At 34.8% G+C, this 24518-nt stretch overlaps 1 protein-coding gene across 5 annotated transcripts in view; it reads right to left on the minus strand.

Moving 5' to 3' along the window:
- LOC149776022 (tyrosine-protein phosphatase non-receptor type 4-like) overlaps positions 1-24518 on the minus strand; it is a 284029-nt gene that overhangs the window by 183884 nt on the left and 75627 nt on the right. For 3 of the 5 annotated variants that reach the window (XM_089941773.1, XM_089941769.1, XM_089941771.1), the window contains 6 exons: positions 23112-23209; positions 17829-17949; positions 15961-16054; positions 10726-10814; positions 9636-9699; positions 7704-7864 (listed from right to left, as the gene is read on the minus strand). In XM_089941773.1, the coding sequence (XP_089797899.1) occupies positions 7704-7864; positions 9636-9699; positions 10726-10814; positions 15961-16054; positions 17829-17949; positions 23112-23209 (627 nt within the window). The remainder of the gene's footprint in view (positions 1-7703; positions 7865-9635; positions 9700-10725; positions 10815-15960; positions 16055-17828; positions 17950-23111; positions 23210-24518) is intronic. The other 2 variants (XM_089941770.1, XM_089941772.1) reach the window with 2 other exon arrangements.

Below are 24518 nucleotides of genomic sequence, written 5' to 3' on the forward strand. Positions count from 1 at the left end.
CCAGAAATCTTCATTAATCGTCCATACATAAATAAGTTCATCATATGTCTGTCCATAATAAAGTCAAACAAGAGCTTCTTTTGTTAAGCCCCCCACCCATTTCCCTAGAAGGTAAAAAAGAGTGAGCTTAACATCACAAGGGGCCCAGAGTGGCCAAGTGGTCTAAAGCACTCACTGTTACAGATCACTGCCATCTCACCTCTATCTGCCTGGGTTCAAGTCTCAGGCTCAGCCAATGTGGGTACATGAGAAAGCTTGCCATCAGATTGTTGTGGGTAGGTGTTTTTTTCCAGGATTTTCTTGGGTTCTTCCTCCACCATTTATACTGGCTGCCATGTATAGCCTATCTTGTGCTGAAAAATGGTGTTAAACCCTATAACAACAACAACATCACAAAATTTAACAAAGACCTTAATCTAGTGCGTGAACAAACAGATGTATGGACAGACATTCACATAGATGACAATATTTTCATTATTTCAGGTTTCAGCTAAGGCAGGCCTGACAAAAGTCAGGGAATCACAAAACAATTTAGTCATCACCAACATCACTGTAACATGACCCTCTTCATCAGATTGTACACAGGATTCAACAAGCTTGTACACAGGATTTAATAGGGTTGTACACAGGATTCAATAGGATTGTACATAGGATTCAATAGGGTTGTACAAAGGATTTAATAGAACTGTGCACAGGATTCAATAGGGTTGTACACAGGATTCAATACGATTGTTTACAGGATTCAATAGGATTGTACACAGGATTCAATAGGAATGTACACAAGATTCAATAGGATTGTGCAAAAGATTCAACAGGATTGTACAAAGGATTCAATAGTGTTGTACACAGGATTCAATAGGGCTGTACACAGGATTTAATAGGATTGTACACAGGATTCAACAGGGTTGTACACAGGTATAAAATAGGACTGTACACAGGATTCAATAGGGTTGTACACAGAATTCAATAGAATTGTACACAGGATTCAATAGGGTTGTACACAGGATTCGATGGAAGCATTTTTAAGAAATCAGACCTGAAGAAAACCAGCTGAGGTAAAAAAAAAGCTTCTACTTCAATGTCTCTGGCACCTTATTTCCCTACTGTGAAAAACTGTTTATAGTTAAAAATATAGAATACCCCACTTTTACCAAAACCCTAATGCGAATGTTAAATGACTGCGATCTTGACCCCTTGATCAAAGAGACAAATGCATGTCAGAAAATAATTCATCTCAGCTTCAAATTTCTTCATCTAAAATGTGAAGAAAATTTATCAAATGATTTAACAATATAAGTAAATGATAAATTTGTATGACTTTGACCCTGAACTCAATAAAAAAAGGGTGAGCGAGTACATAGCACATCCTATGATAGAATCATCTTGGTTTCATAATGATTCATACTAAATAGGATGAGACTCTATTAAGAAGTATACGAAATGCAAAATATTAACTCTTATAACACCGATGACTATGTCATCAATGACCCACCAGTAAAGTGACTGTTTCTCACTAATGTGATTTTAACAACAAGCAGCTATTTATCTCGGCTGGTTTTTGTCTGTTTGACTATTACAAATGCCTTAACACATTAACCCCCGGTGACGAGAATAAGTGGCAGGAAGTAGTAGCCTACTGCCGAGCTCTGTCGTGTCAAGGTCATGTAAGATACGCTAATGTGGGTGGTATTATATTACGGTAGACAGATGTAGCTCTACAATGAGACCAAATAATCTGGAGTATCTAGTTGCACTACAAAATACAGAGGTAAAAACCTCTTTTTTTTAAACCCGAATTTGTTCTACCCAATCCGATTTTGTGTTCAGATTTTAGACTTTTTTGTCTGAGATCTAAGGCAAACCGGTATGAACTGCAAACAGACAGATAAACCTTTGCAAAAAGTAGGATAAGATGGGCATTTGGAATAAATAATAGGTCTGTTAAGCAAAAAAAAAAACTCCAACTTTAACCCTTCTGCTTATGTGCGAGCCAAATAGCCAATGAAAAACGATGTTTCTAACACAACTAGGCAGTATGTTATTGGAAGATCACCTGGAAGTTGGTGTTTTCGGATGTATTTAGAAATAGCTTTCAAAATGTGTTTCCTACTCGAATTTCAGATGAAAATGACAAAAACCTCTAGTCCAGGGGTTAATGTGTTAAACAACTGTTTCCATTAGTTAACATAGAAAAAGTGATTTAAACACCCATGACATAAGATTGTGAGATTTTTGTTAGGACTTTGAATTTGTTTCCAGCTTGCACCACAAAAATATAAAATTTACAATCTGCATTTTTTTAACTTTACAAACCAATAAAATTACCCCACTGTATATTTTTATCTTTAGTGTTTGTACGGCTGATTTTTATTTTAAAATGGATTATGTGAAAATATTCCAAAACCATTCAGTGTTCCTTAATTGGTTAAAATCTGTTTCACTTTAATATGACTAAATAAAGAGTCTGTATTTGCTCATAACAGATGTACCACTGAATACAAAGAAGTAAAGCAGAACTACTATTTGTCATGCATGAAGATGATGGTAAACATCAATGAATGAAATGGCTACATGCAATACAAAGCTAGAAAAATGAAATGATACAGTTTCTGAAATATGAATGAAAACTGAAATAGTCAACAAAATTATCTAACATGCTAATGAATCACCTTATCCAATCAAAAACCAATCAACACAAACATATTCCAGTTTATTCTGGAGTGAATTGCAGAATGCTTCATATCATATCTCCATTGATCTTTATCACATGGAGATCTAACAAGGCTCATCATGGATCAAGTTCATGTAACTTCACTAATTTCCATTAATGATACAATTAACAACCTGACAACCTCAGATCTCCACTGATCTGTGTCACATGGAGATCTAACAAGGTTTATCATTGGTCAACTTCTTGTAACCACACTAATTTTCATAATGGATACAATTATCAACCATGATGAGATTATGTTCTGAAAACCTCAGATCTCCACTGATTATGTAACACAAAGATCTAACAAGGCTTATCTTGGGTCACGTTTTTGTAACTACAATGGATACAATTATTAACTATGATGAGGTTATATTCTGATGACCTCATTAATTCCATACTGAATACATTTTATCAACCATGATCTGATGATCTTATGAATTTGCATACAGAATATGATTTATCAAAAAAAGATTGAGTTTATGTTCTGAAAACCTTGCAAACTTGCATAACTGACGTTAATAATTCTGTAACACAATGAAACAAAGTACTTCATAAATTTTCAAAATCCTAAGCTGCAGCAAACTTTATAGTAAGTTCACCAGGAAACAAGCACCTATCAGATCTCAATAGTAATGTTGCTCAATGAAGGTCAAATTTTTACTAGACAGGTGAAAGGAAGACCATGCTGTACTCATAGTATACTGGGAACAAACCAAGCCATATGCCTGGAGGTGCTGTGGACAATGAAGTGTTCCACTGATTCAGGCCTATGGCTTTTGACAACAGAACACCTAACTGTCTACAGAAACAAAGAGCAAATGGGTTACTCTGTTTCCTACATAGCCATAAAATAAATGTTTTGTGACTTAATTCAGCTAAGATTTTTCAATGCCGACTTCTTAATTACTCAATAGCCCTAAATGCTTGTCAAACATGCATTACCATACCAGACAATAGTTCACTGGTCATCTTCTGTTACATGCTATGCAACTACTGTTTAAATGCAAATACATTTTAAAAAATCTCAGGAAATAAGAAACAAATGGTTCACCACAACAACAAAATATAGCAAGTAGGTAACATAAATTGCAAGCAAAGAGTGCCATTCATGAAACCTCACTGATACTGCCATTATCCACTAAATACATAAATAAGACACTAATTGTATGGCCATATATTATAAACTGCCCATAAATGATAAATAATGCATAGGATGGAAAATTATTGGGAGGGATGGAAAGATACTACCATGCAGATACATTTATAACAGTCTTATATAAAGTGTGTGTGTGTGTGTGTGTGAGACGGTCAAATCCAAATAAAAACTTTATTCAGATCTGCCATCCCATAATGCAATGGCAGATCAGTCTATGAATTTTGTTAGGTCTTATAATTTGAACAAAAAACACAGACCCTGATCTGCTAGCACTTTACAAGATGGCAGATCAAGGTCTATCTTGTATGCAGCTGGACCCGACTTTTGATCAAGTATATATGGTGTGTGTGTATGTCTATATATATATATATATATATATATATATATATATATATCAATGCAATTGAGTGACAATATAAAAATATCAGGGATTGCGAGTATATATATGAACAGAACTTGAATCCATATAAATATGAAGGAACCGGATAAATAAGCATAGTGGAATTGAGTATATTTGTTGGTACACATAAATATGTAGGGTTGGAGTACTTGTACATAATATAAAAATTTTAATGAGCTTTGTGATAATTTGGACGACTCAGATTTAAAATTTTAATGAACTTCGTGATAATTCTGGATAACAATAAGAGGCTGTACTGAAGTTCCTATAACACTGAAAATGGCAGGTCTTACAAGCATGTGGCTCATGTGATTTTTACTATTTGCAAGAGTTCTTTGGAATGCGGTGTCCTGCCCTTTTCAGAGTTACTGGCTTGCACAAAACCTTTAATAACGAGATGATACCACCACTGATTGACATCTTGCTCACTATGTCTGACATTTTTCTCCAAAATTAGGGCAAGAAAAAAAGTTGAACACAGTATCTTCTGTCAGATAACCCACATGGTGCCCACCATTATCTTTTTTTTTCGAGTAAGTGGTTTGTTTAGTAGGAAGAAAACATTTCTCTTATGAAAATTTGCTAAATATATTTTAATGAAATTGGGGTAACTGGCTTATGAGGGGCAATTTACATTATATTTAAAATGTAATGTCACACCTCCAGGATATGATTACTTCATCACACTGCAATGTGATACTGCTCGGTGTGACATAGAATATTTAAGATTAATGTTACAACTCCAGGATATGATTACTTTATTATACTGCAATGTGATACTGCTTGGTGTGACATAGAACATTTACGATGTAACGTTACAACTCCAGGATATGATTACTTTATCACACTGCAATGTGATACTGCTCGGTGTGACACAGAACATTTACGATGTAACGTTACAACTCCAGGATATGATTACTTTATCACACTGCAATGTGATACTGCTCGGTGTGACATAGAACATTTAAGATGTAACGTTACAACTCCAGGATATGATTATTTCATCGCACTGCAATGTGATACTGCTACCCATGATATACAGTGTTTAAATGTAATGTAACTACACCTGTATGTGAAAATTACTTCATCATATTGCAATGTGATGTTGCCAGGTGTGACATACAATATTTAAGATGTCATACTACAACACCTGTATGTGATGATTACTTCATCATATTGGAATGTGATGTTGCAAGGTGTGACATACAATATTTTATGATGTAACAACACCTGCATATAATGCTTACTTCATCATATTGTGAGTCTCGGGATCGGCCAATGTGGATACATGAGAAAGCTTGCCAATAGCTTCTCATGGGTCAGTGGTTCTTTCTGGGGTTTTCCCAGCTTCTTCCTCCACCATCTATACTGGCCACCATGTATAGCCTATCTTGTGCTGAAAAATGGCATTAAACCCTATAACAACAACAACAGTCATCATATTGCAATGTTTAAGATGTCATGTTACAACACCTATATGCAATGATTACTTCACATTGCAATGTGAAGTCGCTAGGTGTGATATACAATATTTAAGATGTCATGTTACAACACCTGTATGTGATGATTACTTCACATTGCAATGTGAAGTTGTTAGGTGTGATATACAATATTTAAGATGTCATGTTACAACACTTGTATGCGATGATTACTTCACATTGCAATGTGAAGTCGCTAGGTGTGATATACAATATTTAAGATGTCATGTTACAATACCTGTATGCGATGATTACTTCACACTGCAATGTGAAGTTGCTAGGTGTGATATACAATATTTAAGATGTCATGTTACAACACCTGTATGCGATGATTACTTCACATTGCAATGTGAAGTTGTTAGGTGTGATATACAATATTTAAGATGTCATGTTACAACACTTGTATGCGATGATTACTTCACATTGCAATGTGAAGTCGCTAGGTGTGATATACAATATTTAAGATGTCATGTTACAATACCTGTATGCGATGATTACTTCACACTGCAATGTGAAGTTGCTAGGTGTGATATACAATATTTAAGATGTCATGTTACAATACCTGTATGCGATGATTACTTCACACTGCAATGTGATGATGCTAGGTGTGACATACAATATTTAAGATGTCATGTTACAACACCTGTATGTGATCATTACTTCATCATATTGCAATATGATGTTTCTAGGTGTGACATACAATATTTATAATGTAATATTATAATGCCAGTATGTGATGATTGCAATATGATGTTTCTAGGTGCAACAAACAATATCAAAGATGTAATATTACAACACTAATGCATAAAATGTTTGAAAGCCAATAAATAGTAACATTAGGTAATAAAAACAGTTTCCTGGATTTAATAAACTCTTTGTTTAAGTAAATATTAATATAAAGCATAACAAACATTTTTTAATATAAAAAAGTTGATTTAATTCACTTTGTCATATATCTGAAATTACAGGCAATATCCATTAACATTAAATTTACTGCGTAAAAAAAACAATGGTCCTTTTAAAGAAAAGGTAGATACTGTCTTTCTTACAATCTGAGCTTTCATTTCTAGGAAATCACCATTAAATAAAATGTTCCTGGGCTGAAAATGTACTTGCACCTGAGATACTATAAAATCTGAAATATCCAATTAACAGCATAGACAAAATTAAATCCACCATGATAAATACTATTTATTATTTGGAGTTAAGGTAAACGATGTGACCATCATATTTTATTCAAGCAAAATCATATCTTTACTCTCAAACCACAAAATTTTACCCATCACGATGTTTCTGACAATACAGTGCATTTTCTGGAAATAACTTTTTTTTATATAAAATAGTAACAATAATTTTTTGCAAGTTTTCATTCATGAACTTCTCAGTTTTGGAAGACAAAGTTAAATCCCTTTTAGATACTTTATATAGTCATACACAAAACACCTGCCGATAATGGTCTACTGTCACATATTACTCTAGCAGATGTAATGTCGTTGACAATGATGAGTTTCCCATTGTTGGTGCCATCAAATTGTTACTATCACTTTCTATCTGCTGATACTGCACAAGAGTTGTGACGAAAATGGTATCACACTTGCACATTTTGCTACAATGCATCTCCCACAATATCGGAGTTGCAATAACTTTAACAGAGAAATTTAACATGAAACCCTTTACACAAACAACTTGAAAAATTTATTAATAACTCAAGGCAAATGGCTTAAACATAACTAATTTAAAGCAAAGTTTTAAGTCAAACAACTTTAATGCAAAAATATAAAACAAAAACTTTAACAAAATCTTGACACAACAATTTTAACACAAAAACTGGACACCGAAACTCTACATTTCATATCATGCTATCATCTATGGCAGAAAAGTGATATTTGTGTCTCACCAATCCCAACACTAGCATTGCAATACTACCAGGCATTTCTTCTCCACACCACCACTCACCTGTACCTGAACTTGGAGCCAAGGGAGAAAACTTTTTTGGAGGGAGGGTTGGGAGTGTGTAACCGGAAAAATGTATGATGCTCCACGCACGATTTCCACAAGTTTTTACACGATCTGTAGCTGACCATGTTGAAACCTATGAGATTTTCTATATTTTCATTCTGCAAAAAATGAAACCAAATTTGAATTCTTCACTCCTAGCTCTTTAAAGTCAAATAAAGAGACAGCAATTTATTCAAATATATACATCCAATGTACCTGTCACAACACGATGTTTTATATAAAAAGGTGAAAACAGTTTATTGAAATACATCTAATGTTACTATGATAACACATCCCAATATTGTTTTTACAATCAGATACATTTATTTAAAAATGCTACAGCTGCGAGAAAATCAAATGAGGTCATCTACACATGCATAGAAACATGCACAACAAATTTCATTTGCCTCTCTTGGGAGACTGCAGTAGTTCAACTGGTATGGTGTCTGACTTGTAATCCAAAGGTCACAGATTCAAGTGTGATCCCTTATCATTTCCACAATTCCTAGGCATCATATAACCAATGTGTCAAAAGTGCCATTAAAACTAACCAACTCAAACAAAATTATGTGTCTACTTGACAAAATTTTATTGCTTAAACAGTCTCCCCCTCTACATTAAAAGTACTGTACTCAAAGATTGTATTTTCCAAAGTTTATCTTACACAGTTACTTCTAAAAATTCCACTGCTATTTCTTTATTTTCTTTCTAATATATGTTAACTTGATTTAGAAAAAGTAAAATACTGCTCTCCAATTTTAAAAAATTATGTTTTTCACCTGAAAATATTTTTTTTTGCAAATGTTTAATTAGAAATTAATCAAGATTTTATGCAGGCTGTGTAATGATTGGAATTGGCAGAAAATACAGCAACTATGGATTAAGTGTACGTTTCACAACCATTTGACAAGAGCACAATGAATGTTACATTATATGCCCTCAGAGATTTTGACCATAAAATCTATTGGGTTTCCTTACCCCTAATATGTGCATGTGATTTGGATTTTTAACGCAGCTTTAACAATTTTTCAGTCATATCACTCTGATGTCTGCAGTGTGGCAGTTTATAGTGATGTCTAGCACTGGGGCATCATGCCACAGACATGTAGCATGATGTTTCCACCCGGTTAAATTATCCTGACACCAGGTCCACCAGTCCTAACACTAACCTCTTAATGCTGAGCGCCAAGCGAGACAGCTGTTAGTACCAATTTTATAAGTCCTTGGTATGACTTGGCCAGGGATCGAACCCATGACCTCCTGCATCCAAGGCAGACGCTCTAACCACTAGGCCACCGGAGCAGTCCTTATCCAAAGTATAAGCCAGTTACAAATTTTGGTAACTGTAGATAGTGGACAAGTAAAGTTATTGTACAGAAATGAAACTGGTAACTGACACAAGCATGGGATGGACAATAACATAATTAATTTGCTGATAGCAGGCATATAAACAAAACAAATGATTTAAAAATCTTAGCAAAACTTGAACCAAGTTTAACATTAAACAATAACCTAAGGAATTCAATGGAACAGAAGATTTGTACATTTGACAACGAAAAATATTAGTCTCGTGACACACATAACTGATACAATATATATTTATAATTCACTTTTTGGTCAAGTCAAGCTTTAAGTGATTTAGTAAAAACAATCCATTAAAATAAGGAAAAATAAACATGCATGGAAGATGTGGCCTTTATTACAATTAATATGCATAACTGTTCATGAAATTATTTTACCTTAATGAAACAACTGCTTCTAAATTCCACCTCATAAAGCAGCTGTTTATTTTTTATTTCCATTTTTTTCTTCAAAACTGAAATTTTAACATTTATCACAACTAATTCTTGAAGACATCAACCAGTAATCATATAATGGACACATACTCACCCCTTCTCTGCGAAGCTGGATGAAGAACTGTTTCCTTTTGAAGGAAATTTTTACTATTTTGGCCCTGCAAATGACAGCACAAGGTGAAAGGGAGGCAACTGCTCGAAATTACTGACAACTTGAAAGTATGCAGGACATGATCAGCTGTTGAGATGCATCTTTGCATTTCTTTCAAAAAGTATCAAGATTTCAAATCAAACTATACATGTTAATACTGAAAATAAAACTACTGAGAATAATGATTGCTCAGAGGACTAACTTGTAACTAATTTAAACAGGATCAAATAGAAGAACGCGAGAGATTCTGCTATTCATGTCTTTTATATTACCACACACACAACTGTAAATAACACTTAATGGTTGTCTGATTTTGTTTTCCTTTATGCGTCACTTAATTTATATTAACAATGAAACATTACTGGCAGAATTATTATTGTGATTTCCTTTCAAGAGTACTTTCTACTATTTAATGTCACCAACAAAAACAATATACAAGGGAAATAACTATTGTCAGGTCTAATCATTGGCTAAATCTGTGGATCAATACTGTGTGATTTAAATCATACAGACAGCTTTAATGGCTTCTTCAAGTAAAGGATGAGACATAAGAAGGTGTGTTAATATTACAATATATTATTGAAACCATATAGTTTCTGTTTTGCATGAAAATGCTGAAATAAACTGAAAAAATCCAATTTATATTAAAGAACTTCACGAGGACTGAGCACTCACACTTACCAGGCTAAGTACTGCATCTGTATCCACCATGAAAAATGATATCTGGACCAAGTAACTCTAACATTAATCCTAGCTTTAGCAAAATTCACTGACACCAAACTTCTCTTTACTTGTATACTTCTATAATATGAATGCAGAAGACTACTTTCATTGGTGCTTCCTCATTTTATGAAAGTATTAAGATTTTGTAGCATAGCAAATTTTGTTTCCAATTTGTTTTCAAAGGTTAGAAAGAAATCTCATGCCAACTAAAAGATAAAATGACACAAGTATGAACAATCTTCCATAATTAGTACCATCTCACATTTCACTAAGTTTATCTAGTCCCAAGCAAAGTTGGATGTGAACTTACCATGGGAATGTATTGATTTTTAAATTATTTTGAAATACAACAAGTCCGACTGACGTCACACCCAGCTGTATATCCAAGTTACTTTGATCCTGGAAGACAAACAGTAAAATGTTAACAGAAACATGAATAACTAAATTATTCAGGAGAGGGTTTCTAGGCTTTTAGCCTTCTGCTTGATCAATTTGGAGGATGGATGGACATACATACATACATACATACATACGCACGCACACACACACACACACATAGACAGATGGACAGACATACATGTGTTGCGATTTGGATTTTTAACATAGCTTTAACAATTTTTCAATCATATCGCTACGATGTCTGCAATGTGGCAGTTTATAGTGATGTCTAGCACTGGGGCATCATGCCACAGACATGTAGCATGATGTCCCACCCAGTCACATTATTCTGACACCAGGCCAACTAGTCCAAACACTAACCTCTTAATGCTGAGCGCCAAGCGAGGCAGCTGTTAGTACCATTTTTTGTAAGTACTTGGTTTGACTCGGTCGGGGATCGAACCCATGACCTCCCGCATCCAAGGCGGACACTCTAACCACTAGGCCACCGGAGCGGTACATACATACATACATACATATATACATACTTACACAGATACATACATAAATACACACACACATACGTACAGATAAGGCAGGATCCAAACCCCCACTTTCTGATCAAAATTCTGGAACTAAGCCGCCATGGCTCCTGTCTCCATTAGTTACCGATTACGACATGTGTAAGTACTGAATTGGACCTATTCTATATCCCGAGTCCACAGAGAGATAATAAAAATCAATCAACAGATTGATACTAGCCAGAGAATACAAGTACTGATTGCTTATACAGAAACAAATACTGTGACTTTAACATGTGCTTATTTACCACATTCTTTGTAACATTCATACCATGTACATAACAAATTCTCATTTCGGTAAATTCAGTGAGATCAAAAGTCACCATAATAATCAGACACATAAAACATGTACATACTAAAGAGTTACCTCCCTTTCTCTACAAAGTACTTTCCACTTCGATCTTTCTCAAATGTATAAATAAAATAAAATACAATTAAACACAATCAAGAACCATTTCTGGGCCTGATTTAACCTGCAAAGTTAAGCAGCAACAGGATATGGATGTAAGGTGGTAGGTTATTTTAAACAATCATGACATTAAGCATATTTTAGCAGCTACATCGTTCTCACAAAATGTGCTGGGATCAAGACGAGTGCTTAAAACAATAATATTTTGTACATTTTAAGCAAAGCCAGACTGCACTTATTCAAGCATGTGCATATATTACACTGAATACAGTATTAGTTTTCAGGAATCTGTATTTAGATACAACTGCATGATATTTAATAAATTAAAGACCAAAAAGTTGTTAAAAAGAAATAAAATTATAATGCAAGAAAAGCATGTTATAATGTCACTAAGCATCAGTTACATCCTATTACATCAATTAACCAGTACTGCATATGTTGTAGTGAATATCAAACCAATGCACAGAGTGCAAAACGAAATTATCTGACTGGTCTGGTGTTTTAATGCAGAGCATAACAAAGTTTTTTACCGTACCAAGGCAACTGGAGTGAAGTGCCTTGCTCATGGACACAATGGTTGTCACCATTGGCTAACCTAAAGTCCGCCTCCATTAGTTGCCTCTTAAGACGTGTGATAGCAACACAATACCTGCTTCCAATTAGTTGCCTTTTACATGATGCAGGAGAGCACACTAGGTATATTCTACGTTCCGAGTCTTCAAGAGGTTGAAGCAATGTTGCAAAAGATTTTTTTAAAATTACTATCATGAAAGCTAAATATATACTGTGTTTAGTCTTCTTTACACAATAATGAACAAAAGTAACCTCAATTTTCCATTTTTTAAAAGAAAAACCAACAGCACTAGTAACAGCATATTCTTCATAAAGAAAATATGTCTATAAAGAAGACCAAAGTGGACAAGTATATTTAAACCTACAGTCCATACCTTAATGCAAGCAACCAATCATGACTAAAGATCTTGGCTTCAAATGACTTTGGTATTAATTCAAAATGTTACAAGACAAAAAGTGTCATCATGTCCAAAACACTTTCTTTCTCTTTAAGGTCTGCTACGAGTATGTTGATTTTTCCTTTCAATATGTCATCATTAGAAACTGTGTAACTAATCTTAAAATACAGCAGGACAAAATATGCTCAAGGTGTACAGTTGCTTGATTACAATAAAATGATGAATTTCTAAAACTATTCAAAAGGCTATAATGATATGAAGGATACAGAAGATTATATACAATACAGCTATTTTTCATTTCTCCACACATCATGCTCAGACAGTTACCCCACCCATGCTGACTCAGCAGAAACCTAAACCATGCAATGGTCAGAGATGTCAGTAATTGACAACTGAATAGCCAATACACAAAGATGACTCTTGTAAAAACTTTATCTCGATTTTATGTTCAACCAAAAACTGAAGAATCAATTATACTGATGTTGACTAGGCAGTGAATAGTGGTGTGGAAATGAAAAACGAGTAATGTATATTTTTAAGGCCTTGTCACATTTTGTCTGTGATGCACCAAATAAATGATGCAAAGCACCAGGCCAATGCAAAAGTTTTCTGGTCTTTAATCACTGGAGCTAACATGAGGCCCAAGTGGGTCTGAGATAGCTCAACTAGCTGCCTTAAGCCTAACAGCCAAATGCAAAAAGCAGCTAACTATGAAACCTGGGACTCCAGAATGCTTTCTGTAGAAATTGCTTCCAGTTCTGTTAATAATAGGTTTTATGAAAAACAACTGGATCACGGTTTCTCTATATTTTTTTTTGTTTCTTTCTTCTTGCACAGCTGAAGCAGAGCAACATTATTTGTAACATTTTAAGTCCTTATGCAAAGACACTTTATGTAAAATTTGGTTAAATTCGGAAGATTGCTCTTTGAACTTATATTATTTCAAAGTTATCATTGTTTTTAGAAAGTGTGGCCATATCTGAAGGCAGAATGGTTTCACTTGTAAAACTTAAAAAGGTTTTCATGCTAGGAATTTTACTCTCAAATTTTGGTCAAATTCTATGGAGTGATTCTTTAGAAGTCATTAGAAAGCTTCTCAATATTTCTATGAACAGTGGTCATATCTGATGTGGAATCTGCATCATTTCTAGAAATCTTAATGGCAATAATGCTAAAGTGCACACAGCAAATTTGGTAAGAATCAGTCTAGTGTTTTTTTTAGAAAGAGTTCTTTAAATGTTTTCTATTTTTAGTAATGGCACCTTTATTTGATGGTAGACTCACATCATTTTTATAAATTTGGAAGTCCATTATGCTAAGATGCCTTCAATTAAATTTAGTGAAATTCTGCTAAGTATCCATGTTTTTTAAAAGATATTTATTAAAGGCAATCACATTCAAAAGCGAATCAGCATAATTTATACACATCTGAAAGGCAATTATGCGATGATGCTTTCCGTTATATTTGCTCAGGAGTTTTGCTGTAACAGTTGCTGTTGTAGGGTTTAACGCCATTTTTCAGCACAAAATAGGCTATACATGGCGGCCAGTATAAATGGCAGATGAAGAACAAGATAAAACCCTAGAAAGAATCACCAGCCCACGAGAAGCTACTGGCAAGCTTTCTCACATGCCCACATTGACCGAACCTGAGACTTGAACAGAGGTAGACAGAGGTGAGATGGCATTAATCCATAACAATGAACACTTAAGACCACTCAGCAACTCGGAGGCCCCCTCAGGAGTTCTAAGAAGTGATTCCAAGTTTTCTAATGCATTTAGTAATAAAAACCATTATTGTGGTGGCTTGGCATCATTTGTATGAATGTGAAAGGCTTTTACCTCACAGTGCTTTCTATAAAATTTGGTCAAATTCTACCACGGTCCCTATTTGATGGCAGATTAGCATCATTTCTTCCAATCTAGAAGACCTTCATGTCTTGATGCTTTCTGTCAAAATGGGTTATATTCTTTCAAGTAATGTTTCTTTTACAGAAAAGCTGTAAAAGAATTTACTATTTTCTTAGCTAACAATGAATCAGCAATGAATCAGTTTTATTCTTTCAATGATCAGTTCCAAAGAACCAATCAACCACTGATTTTAATACTTGATATAATTTTCATGGAATATGTCATTTTTGCAAACTTGAAAATATTTTTCTGTCTCTGAATTCATGAAATTACCAGTGTCACCAGATTACCACACAAGTGAAGATTTCTGGTAACTGGTAACTGACTTAAGTACATGTCTGAAATGGTTTATCCTTAACCTAATAAGCATGCTGGTTGTGCAAAAGAGAAAACATTAAAAGTAGAAGATTATAAAAATATTTTACAGAAGAAAACAATAATTATAATTGATTATAAAAAATAATAATCAAATTTTTGGTTATTTGGCTTCTGAAATTGCTGTTGAATTATTTTTATTACTTGTCACACCCCTATCAGCAGCAAATTAAATGATATATCAACATAGTTTCAACAAATGTGGGAATTCATACAGTGAAAAACCAAAAGTTAATGTGGCTATCCATTCAGAAGTAATAGCTATACAACAAAGATTTTCAAGTTGGCTGCAGAGTTTCAAATGGTACAATATGCAGGGTATTTTCCCCGATTCTATCCATCCTCTCCCCACCCACATTATAATGCATGGAGAAAAGAAAAATCATATGAGCTGTACTGCAGCTCAAATTTGCTCTTACTCTTTAATGCAACTTTCTTACATAGTGTCTACTACATGACAATGAGTTAAAGCCAGTCCTCAAAATTTCATTAACTCCAACTTTTACACAATAAGAGGCACTTAAACTGACCTCATTCAAAGTTTGGCAATGTAATAAGATTTGGTTTAATAAAACATAATTCTAAAAGGGCTTTGTGAGAATATATATAATGTAAAGTAATCTGAATTTGCCAAGGTGATTTATGGAAGCAGCTCATAACTTATTTCTCTTTCTCTGAAATTCTGAGTCACACCATTTCTGTTTGTTCACAACCTGTGATCAACTGAATCAAAGAAAACATCACCAATGATACCCTAACTGATCTGTAAGAGCAAATTTGAGTATCCGGTATTTACAAAACATTTAAGTAGTGAGTTACTCACTGACAGCACAGCACCATACAAAAATGTTAGCAGAGGAAGCATTAATACTAGATGGCACAGCAACACACAGTGGTGGCTGTTCACTTAGCATGCTTACCCTTACCCTAGCATTGTGTAAATCTACACCATACATCTCCAGTCTCTTGGCCTTGTCGAGGTAATTATACTCAGCATCTGCAGGAGTCTGACCCCTGAAACATTATTATTAGTAGTGACAGTATTGTTTATATTTTTCCTGTCTCCCTATATCCTATCAAATAAAAATAAGTTTATGTATTCATCTATGCCTGCTCATTGTAAAGCATCACAATCATCATCATCATCATTAATATTTAGCTAACCCAAAATTGACAGATATATTTCCTTTTTTTATCAGTTGGTCAAATTAAAATTAGAATGTATTCACGGAACATGTATTCACTGTTAACTGACCAAAATAACCTAAATGCAAAACTTAACCAAGATGTGATGGTAGGTTGCATAGATGGAAAAGGATAATACTATATGCCTCTACCACTGGCATGGTATGGTACAAAAATTGTTCAAGATATTCAACAATGATTAAAAACACTATGTTTATAAATAATATGTCCAAAAATTAATACTGCTATCTTCTTTTTAGTATTCTGCCAAAGCAGGTAATGAAAATATGTAAGCCAATATACATTCAGGAAATTCTCCTGCCTGTTTGAAGCCCATTTATATACAGGAAATTTTGTCTTCCATATTTAAAGCCCAATTACATTCAGGAAATTTTGTCTTGCATGTTAGAAGCCCATTTACATTCAGGAAATTCTCCTGCCTGTTTGAAGCAACTGGTCAAAAAGAATTTCCAAATGTTCAGTATAAGGTAATTTCTTCTTTATAACTTCTTAGTGTTGAAAGTATTCCTGATATTCTTTAGCCATAATAGTTTCAATATAGCTGCTGTGGTGACTATACTAAATGTCAGATTGCCACCATTTTCAATTAGGACCAACTATGTATGTTATGAAGTCATCCAGAAGTCTACTGATGAAATAAAACCTATGTTAATATGGCCATCCAGAGTCTACTGGTAAAAACCGAATGAAGATATAGCCATCCAGTAGGATTGGTACCATTTTAATTTATGACCAATTATACATCACAGGAAGTCTTTCAGTGTAAACCTTATGTTTATATGTCAACCATTCAGAAGGTGTAATGATAAAAAGATTTTCAAGGAGTGCTATTCAAGTCTGAGCAGCACCATTTTAAATAAGGACCAACCAGACCACTTGATGAAAAGTTTGAAGGCAATGCTCCAAGAAGCTTAGGAGTAGTGATAACAAATTGGTGATAACATATGGATAGTGGCCAACATACCATCCCATAATATGTTTTCTTGGTCTATTGTCAGTGGAGCTAATAATAACATCATCAACAATAATAACAAATATCATTCTAATTGATGAAAATCAAGAACAGAAAATGATTTCTTTGTTAACTGATCACTCAATGAAAAAACAAACAAGCCATACTGGCTGGCACTCTGATCCTTGAAAACCTTCCATGGATCCAAAAAATGTCATACTTCCTGGGCTGTGTATTGGTCATTTGCTGACCAGGTAGATACACGTTTACCTTGGTCACTGTTCCAGCATTTAGATGACTTGGTCATTGTTTGATAGAGTGGAACTCATGTTTATCCTATCTCTGACATGACTGCTGAATCAAGGTTGCCACCTTTGTTCCTACAATGACTGTTTTGTACATGAACAAGACCATATTTTGCAATTACAAGGCTTTTCCCGTGATAAGCCTGACAATGTTTATCAAGAAGTAGATAGTGGGCTTATTGTCAGAGACATCCGCAGTAAATATTGGCCAACAATTTAAAAAAAATATGATATGGGCTTATTATCAGATAAATATGGTAATTCTTGGCTGGAAAATATTCCTTTGGTCCGAGTGTCAAACACACCACTTAACAAAAATACAAACCTGTGTTTTTTATGATGCTCAGAAACTTCTTTCTCAAAATCTTCTGTCTGACTTAGAAAAAACCTGAATTCTGACAAATACCCATCTATATGTTCATCTGGATTGTAGTCACCCAGTTCCGCTACAAGGAGAAAAAATAAATACAAGTTACAGTCAAATCTTTTCAGTCATAAATACAGTAGTGCCTGTCTTGAAAGACCACCCTTTCTGCCAGAAAGGTATGGTCTCTCAAGGCAAGTGGTCTCTCATAACAGGTCACAATGCTATATAATCAATAAATTTGTGCACTGAGAATATGGTCTCTCAAGAGAGGTGGTCTCACATAGTAGTGGTCTTTCGGGAAAGGTTTTGCTGCACCATCAGTTCATTTCTATGGATCACAATTTTTAAGGTTTTGTTGGTTGCATAAATTTGTATAAAACGAAAGGAGTCCTACGTATTCAACTAAAGAATCCTTCAAGATCTACAAAAACTGTTACCCCACAGAAAATACTAAATTCATTGAAATTCAAACCAAACAATGCCAAATCTGGTGTATGTTTTGACACTGTAGCCAGAAAATTGGTACACCTTTATTCTGTTGTTTATGTGTGTGGATAATGTTGGCTATGTTTAAAGGAGAGAGTTTCATATTTAGAATTTGGCTGTCTAGTGGGAATTTAGCCAAACCATATGTCTGGTTATAAGTACCAATCTGCAATTCAGATATGCTTCAATATAATGCACCAAAATATCTGGGTCTATGCTATTTTGGCTTACAATATAAACAAACTTATGATTGTATACTCTTCCTGTATATTAAACCATTATAGAAGCACTAGAATACACCAGAAGAATTTGTTTTTGAAAGTAAAAACTTGTCTCTCCCCTATTCACCATGCCAATTACCACATACACTCACTTTTAAGTCTGGTCCAACTTAAGCAACATATACCCTGACCAGCCATTAGATAATGTGCCAATAGATCTGGGCCTATGCTATTTGTTCTACCAATTACTCCTATCATAGACCTATGCTGTTTGTTCTACTGATTACTCCTATCATAGACCCTGACCATCCATTAGATAATGTGCCAGTAGATCTGGGCCTATGCTATTTGTTCTACTTATTACTTTTATCACAGACCCTGACCATCCATCAGATAATGTACCAGTAGATCTGGGCCTATGCTGTTTGTTCTACTGATTACTTCTATCATAGACCCTGACCATCCATTAGATAATGTACCAGTAGATCTGGGCCTATGCTGTTTGTTCTACTGATTACTTCTATCATAGACCTATCTGTTTGTTCTACTGATTACTCCTATCATAGACCCTGACCATCCATTAGATAATGTGCCAGTAGATCTGGGCATATGCTGTTTGTTCTACTGATTACTTCTATCATAGACCCTGACCATCCATTAGATAATGTACCAGTAGATCTGGGCCTATGCTGTTTGTTCTACTGATTACTCCTATCATAGACCTATCTGTTTGTTCTACTGATTACTCCTATCATAGACCCTGACCATCCATTAGATAATGTACCAGTAGATCTGGGCAAATGCTGTTTGTTCTACTGATTGCTTCTATCATAGACCCTGACCATCCATTAGATAATGTACCAGTAGATATGGACCTATGCTGTTTGTTCTACTGATTACTCCTATCACAGACCACGATCTAGCAGTGAATGACGTAATGGTAGATCTGAGTCTGCCGCTGGACTCAATTTATAAGCAAGTATATAGAGTAAAAGAGGGTGGTTATTTGATCTTGCCACACAACTGACACGTGTTCAGTTGCAACCTTAAACAGATTTCACAAACTGTATGATCGAAGTGTTACTTACAAAGCTCAAGCTCAGTCTCTAAATAATCATCCACATATGACAGTGAGGCCAAGGAAAGGGAGTCAGACGATATATATTATAACTAGACAACAATTTACTAGATGATGAAGGCAGGATTTCAGAACTTTATCATAAAATGAGGATGAATTCTTGGACTTTGTACCAGATGGTGATATTTATAGGATACAGTGGTATAGGATACAGTGGAAGTTTTAAAATGTTGACTTAACTTCAGGTTTATATATAATCAATGGTACCTGGTAGAAGTTTTCTAAAATTCTGACAGCTTTTATCATTCTATGAGAAAATTCTACCAAGGTGAATAAAATGGAATTTTTGTAGGAAGTGTGACACAGTGGTCTCCCTATTATAAGTCCACCCCTTCTGCAGCAGAAAAGTGGCCTTATGAGATTGGATGCCCTTTCTAAAGTGGATCACACAGTTGTGAATAATAATTATCAAAAATGTAAGAAAGGTGCAGCTGATTACCAAATAATATAAAATTATAAAATCACATGTTTTGGAATCAATGTGACAAAACTAGCATTAATGTGATTAAAACTCATGAATGAACATCAATTGCAGTGCAAATCCATACAAGTACTTTATCAATCAAATCTGAGTACAAACATCTGGCTGTAATTATCATTCTATATCCATTCCATCTTCCAACTGCTGTAGAATGTACAAGTGTGACAATGACTATTTGAATCTCTGTGATAGCCAATTTCTCAGCAATGATCACAGAACCTTCACTCTTCTCGTTCAGTCAGATCGCTTTCACTTTTTCTTCTAAACTCCAACTGTCTGCAAATATTTTGCACTTTTTATGACTTATCCCTTCATTGGTATCTACACCTCTGCCAAATAATTTGTAGCTATTACACTAAATTATCTAGGTCTACAAAGAAAGTAAGCTGATGGACTGGTTACAAACTGGTACCCATTCAAATGCAGTTTGTAGTGGAAATATAGACTAATTATAAAGTGAGAATACCTGCCATCTAAGGAAGACACAGCATCAAGGTTACTTACCTATTTGTATGGATTAAAATTTGGTACTTTACTGGCATCTTGGAACAAATGTCAAAGTGTTGAATTTAGAAATCAATAAATATTCATAAAATTTCCATCAGAAAACCAAAAATATATCCACTTGTAAGGGCTAAACTTGACATCTTTTGGCACCAATATGCTGGCTGCTGGCAAAGTTAAAGTGATGACTATCCTAGAGGGGTACTTCTGAACACAAACTCATTTATGCCAATGGATTCTGAAAGTCCTCTTAGGTCAAAGGTCATCATTATGTTAGTACAAGGTGGGGTCTAGTTGTGCCTAAAAAATGGATTCCTTGTGTGACAATGATGTTCTTAATATCATTAGAACATGTAACCTGATTTCATTCTTGATTACCTTAAACAAATTTCCAAGGTCACCATGTGAAAGGGGGGGGGGGGGGGGACATAATATTGTGTATTTTTCATGGCATACAAATTTTTGCTGATTTTGTGCTTGCTAGAAACTACATGTTAATGAACACAACCAACAATGATCTTTCCTGAGTTTACAGATCGGAGTACCTACACAAATGTCATTTTTTTGCCCAACCACAAAAACTAGTACCAACAAAATAAATTAGCTCACTGTAACCTGAAAGCCATTTGTGGTGAGAGATGATGTCATCATTTGATTCAGACAATAATGTTAAGGGAACTGATACTAGTTACAGTGAACCCTGTTTATAAAATACACTGAAATCTCTCCTTTTATGAACAGGTACATCTTATATGCAGGTTTGTTGTTATTGTTGTTACAGGGTTTAACGCCATTTTTCAGCACAAGATAGGCTATACATGGCGGCCAGTATTAATGATGGAGGAAAGCTTTCTCACATATCCACATTGGCCGAGCCTGAGACTCGATGAAAAGCAGAAAGAAGTGAGATGGCAGTGATCCGTGACGGAGTGCGCTTTAGACCACTCGGCCACTCGGGGCCCCAAATGCAGGTTTAAAAAGAATAATCAAACTTCACTGTGATATGGCTAAATATACAAGTGCTAAAAATGATATTAACGTGAACCAAAAGTTAACCTGTGACATTGGAATTAGATCATAATAAGGTCTTGGGTCCTGTAACCATTTAAAATTTGCTCAAGGTAATGAGCAGCTAATGTAATCTTAGGTACCCCCACCATCCAGCATTTGAATATCCTATTCAGTTCATGCTGGAGAAATCTTGCTTACAAGCTAATGTCCGTTATATGTTTATGATACAATTCCTTCACTAAATACCAAGTATTCCCCAGTGACGGTGAAAACTGGGTCACAGTCATCACAACTTAATCAGTTTTAAGGGACTTCTCAAGGTGTCTAAATATATAATTCAGTATGTTTTTTTTGCGAAATATGTTTTTTATTTTTATATCTTACTACAAGATCAAAGGGGGCCCTGAGTGGCCAAGTGGTCTAAAGCGCTCTCCATTACGGATCACTGCCATCTCACCTCTGTCTGCATGGGTTCGAGTCTAGGATTCGACTAATGTGGGTATGTGAGAAAGCTTGCCAGTAGCTTCTCGTGGGTCGATGGTTCTTCCTGGGGTTTTTCCGGGTTCTTCCTCCACCATTAATACTGGCTGCCATGCACAGCCTATCGTGTACTGAAAAATGGCGTTAAACCCCACAACAACAACAACAACATCAAAGTAAGCACTCTTCCACCAGTAAAGATACTGTCACTAACAAAACTGTATATTTTAACGTGGAATTGCAAGCTGGTATATTGGTCCACTTCAAAAGCAACTCTTATCAGTCCTAATAGTTTTTGTCTGTAATGCTAATTTCCAAGGCTCAATATTCCTGTTTATAATTATATAATACTTGTTATTATGATGTACATGATACATATTTCAGAAACGCAGAGGATCACAGCAACAACTCAAACCTTACAGATTGACAGTCATGGCCAGGCTGAAATTATTAAACTTCTGAGTAGTGTACCACCACACAGAGGAATTATCAAAACAGCCGTGAATCTAGACTTAAGACCTGTGTTGCTGAAAATGAGGAATGGTAACATATTTACAAGACTAATAAATACCATACACGTATAAAAAACTTTCAAAAACTTGCATGGTGCAAATCATGTTCTTTGCTATAACAATAATGTCAATGCAAAATAATGATGGGCTACTTACACTGCAGTAATTGCTAAAATACTGATGGGCTATTTACACTGCAAAAATTACTAAAATACTGATGGGCTATAATCCTATTTACACTGCAATAATTACTAAAATACTGATGGGCTATAATCCTATTTACACTGCAAAAATTACTAAAATACTGATGGGCTATAATCCTATTTACACTGCAAAAATTACTAAAATACTGATGGGCTATAATCCTATTTACACTGCAATAATTACTGAATTAGATGGGCTACTTACACTGCACAGCATAACTGGCTAACAAGACTGCTGTACTCCTTGGACACTGCAACCTTCCTTCCACAATATCACGTTTGACTTGCAGAAAGAAGTGATACCTGAACACAAAACAAAAAAACAAGATATGCTTTTGTTTTACTGGCTTAAATGGCATTTTCAACAAATTATTGGCCAAGGAGATGTAGCTAAGTGACTTTCTCCAAGAACACACTAAGACAGTATACCCAAAATCATATAAAAGGAACTTGCCGTTTAAAAAGAAAATTAATACAAGTAGAGCATGTAAGTACCAAAATATAGGACCTGAGTATCTGAAGTGGCAGGCTTGACTCGGCAGTATCTGGAACTGTGATCACTGACAAAGTCCATTCAGAAAAAAGGATTACTCCCCCTTTCACAGAAACTTAAAAATATTCAAAAATGCAATATCTGTAAATTTCATGTCAATATGAAGGCCAAATGTTGCTTCTGTACACAGCATATGCACACTAAGGTGTGTTTATCTTTCCAAAAACATAGTGTGAAAAAATAACTGAAGGCACGTCATCTTTAGCTGAACTGTTGGAGCTCTTTATTCCATTCAGCATACTGTATCACGGCCATCAAGCACATTCATGTCCACGGGTCAGTGAAATACCAGATAACTGGATGGCATTATTTAATGGTGGGTAAATAAGAAGGTGCTTGAAAACCATTTAATGAACAGTCCAATTTTTATCTCAAAAATGGTACATTTTACATTGGGCTATGTGCTGTATAGCTTGAGAAATTAGTGTTGCTTAAAAAGAATGTAGGTTATATGTAAGTGTCAAAAATTATCTTTTAAAATAGCACTCAACAGACACCTCACATACACAACTGAAGCCCGAAGGCAAGACTTACTGGAGTCAAACAAATTTTTTTTTGAAGTAACACATATGAATTTTTAATTTGTTCTATCAGTGATCTATGCAATGAAACCACACATTATTTTGTAATATGCAGTGAGTACTGGCAAATGTGGGTAAGAATGTGTACAAGTGTAGAATGGGACAGTTTGTAGAATTATCCACAAATGTGGGTAAGAATGTGTACAATTGTAGAATGGTACTGTTTGTAGAATTATCCACAAATGTGGGTAAGAATGTGTACAATTGCAGAATGGTACTGTTTGTAGAATTATCCACAAATGTGGGTAAGAATGTGTACAATTGCAGAAAGGTACTGTTTGTAGAATTATCCACAAATGTGGGTAAGAATGTGTACAACTGCAGAATGGTACTGTTTGTAGAATTATCCACAAATGTGGGTAAGAATGTGTACAAGTGTAGAATGGTACTGTTTGTAGAATTATCCACAAATGTGGGTAAGAATGTGTACAATTGCAGAATGGTACTGTTTGTAGAATTATCCACAAATGTGGGTAAG

The sequence above is a fragment of the Sinohyriopsis cumingii genome, chromosome 18 (assembly GCF_028554795.1).
Source record: "Sinohyriopsis cumingii isolate HCF-2022 chromosome 18, ASM2855479v2, whole genome shotgun sequence".
Lineage (NCBI taxonomy): Eukaryota > Metazoa > Mollusca > Bivalvia > Unionida > Unionidae > Sinohyriopsis > Sinohyriopsis cumingii.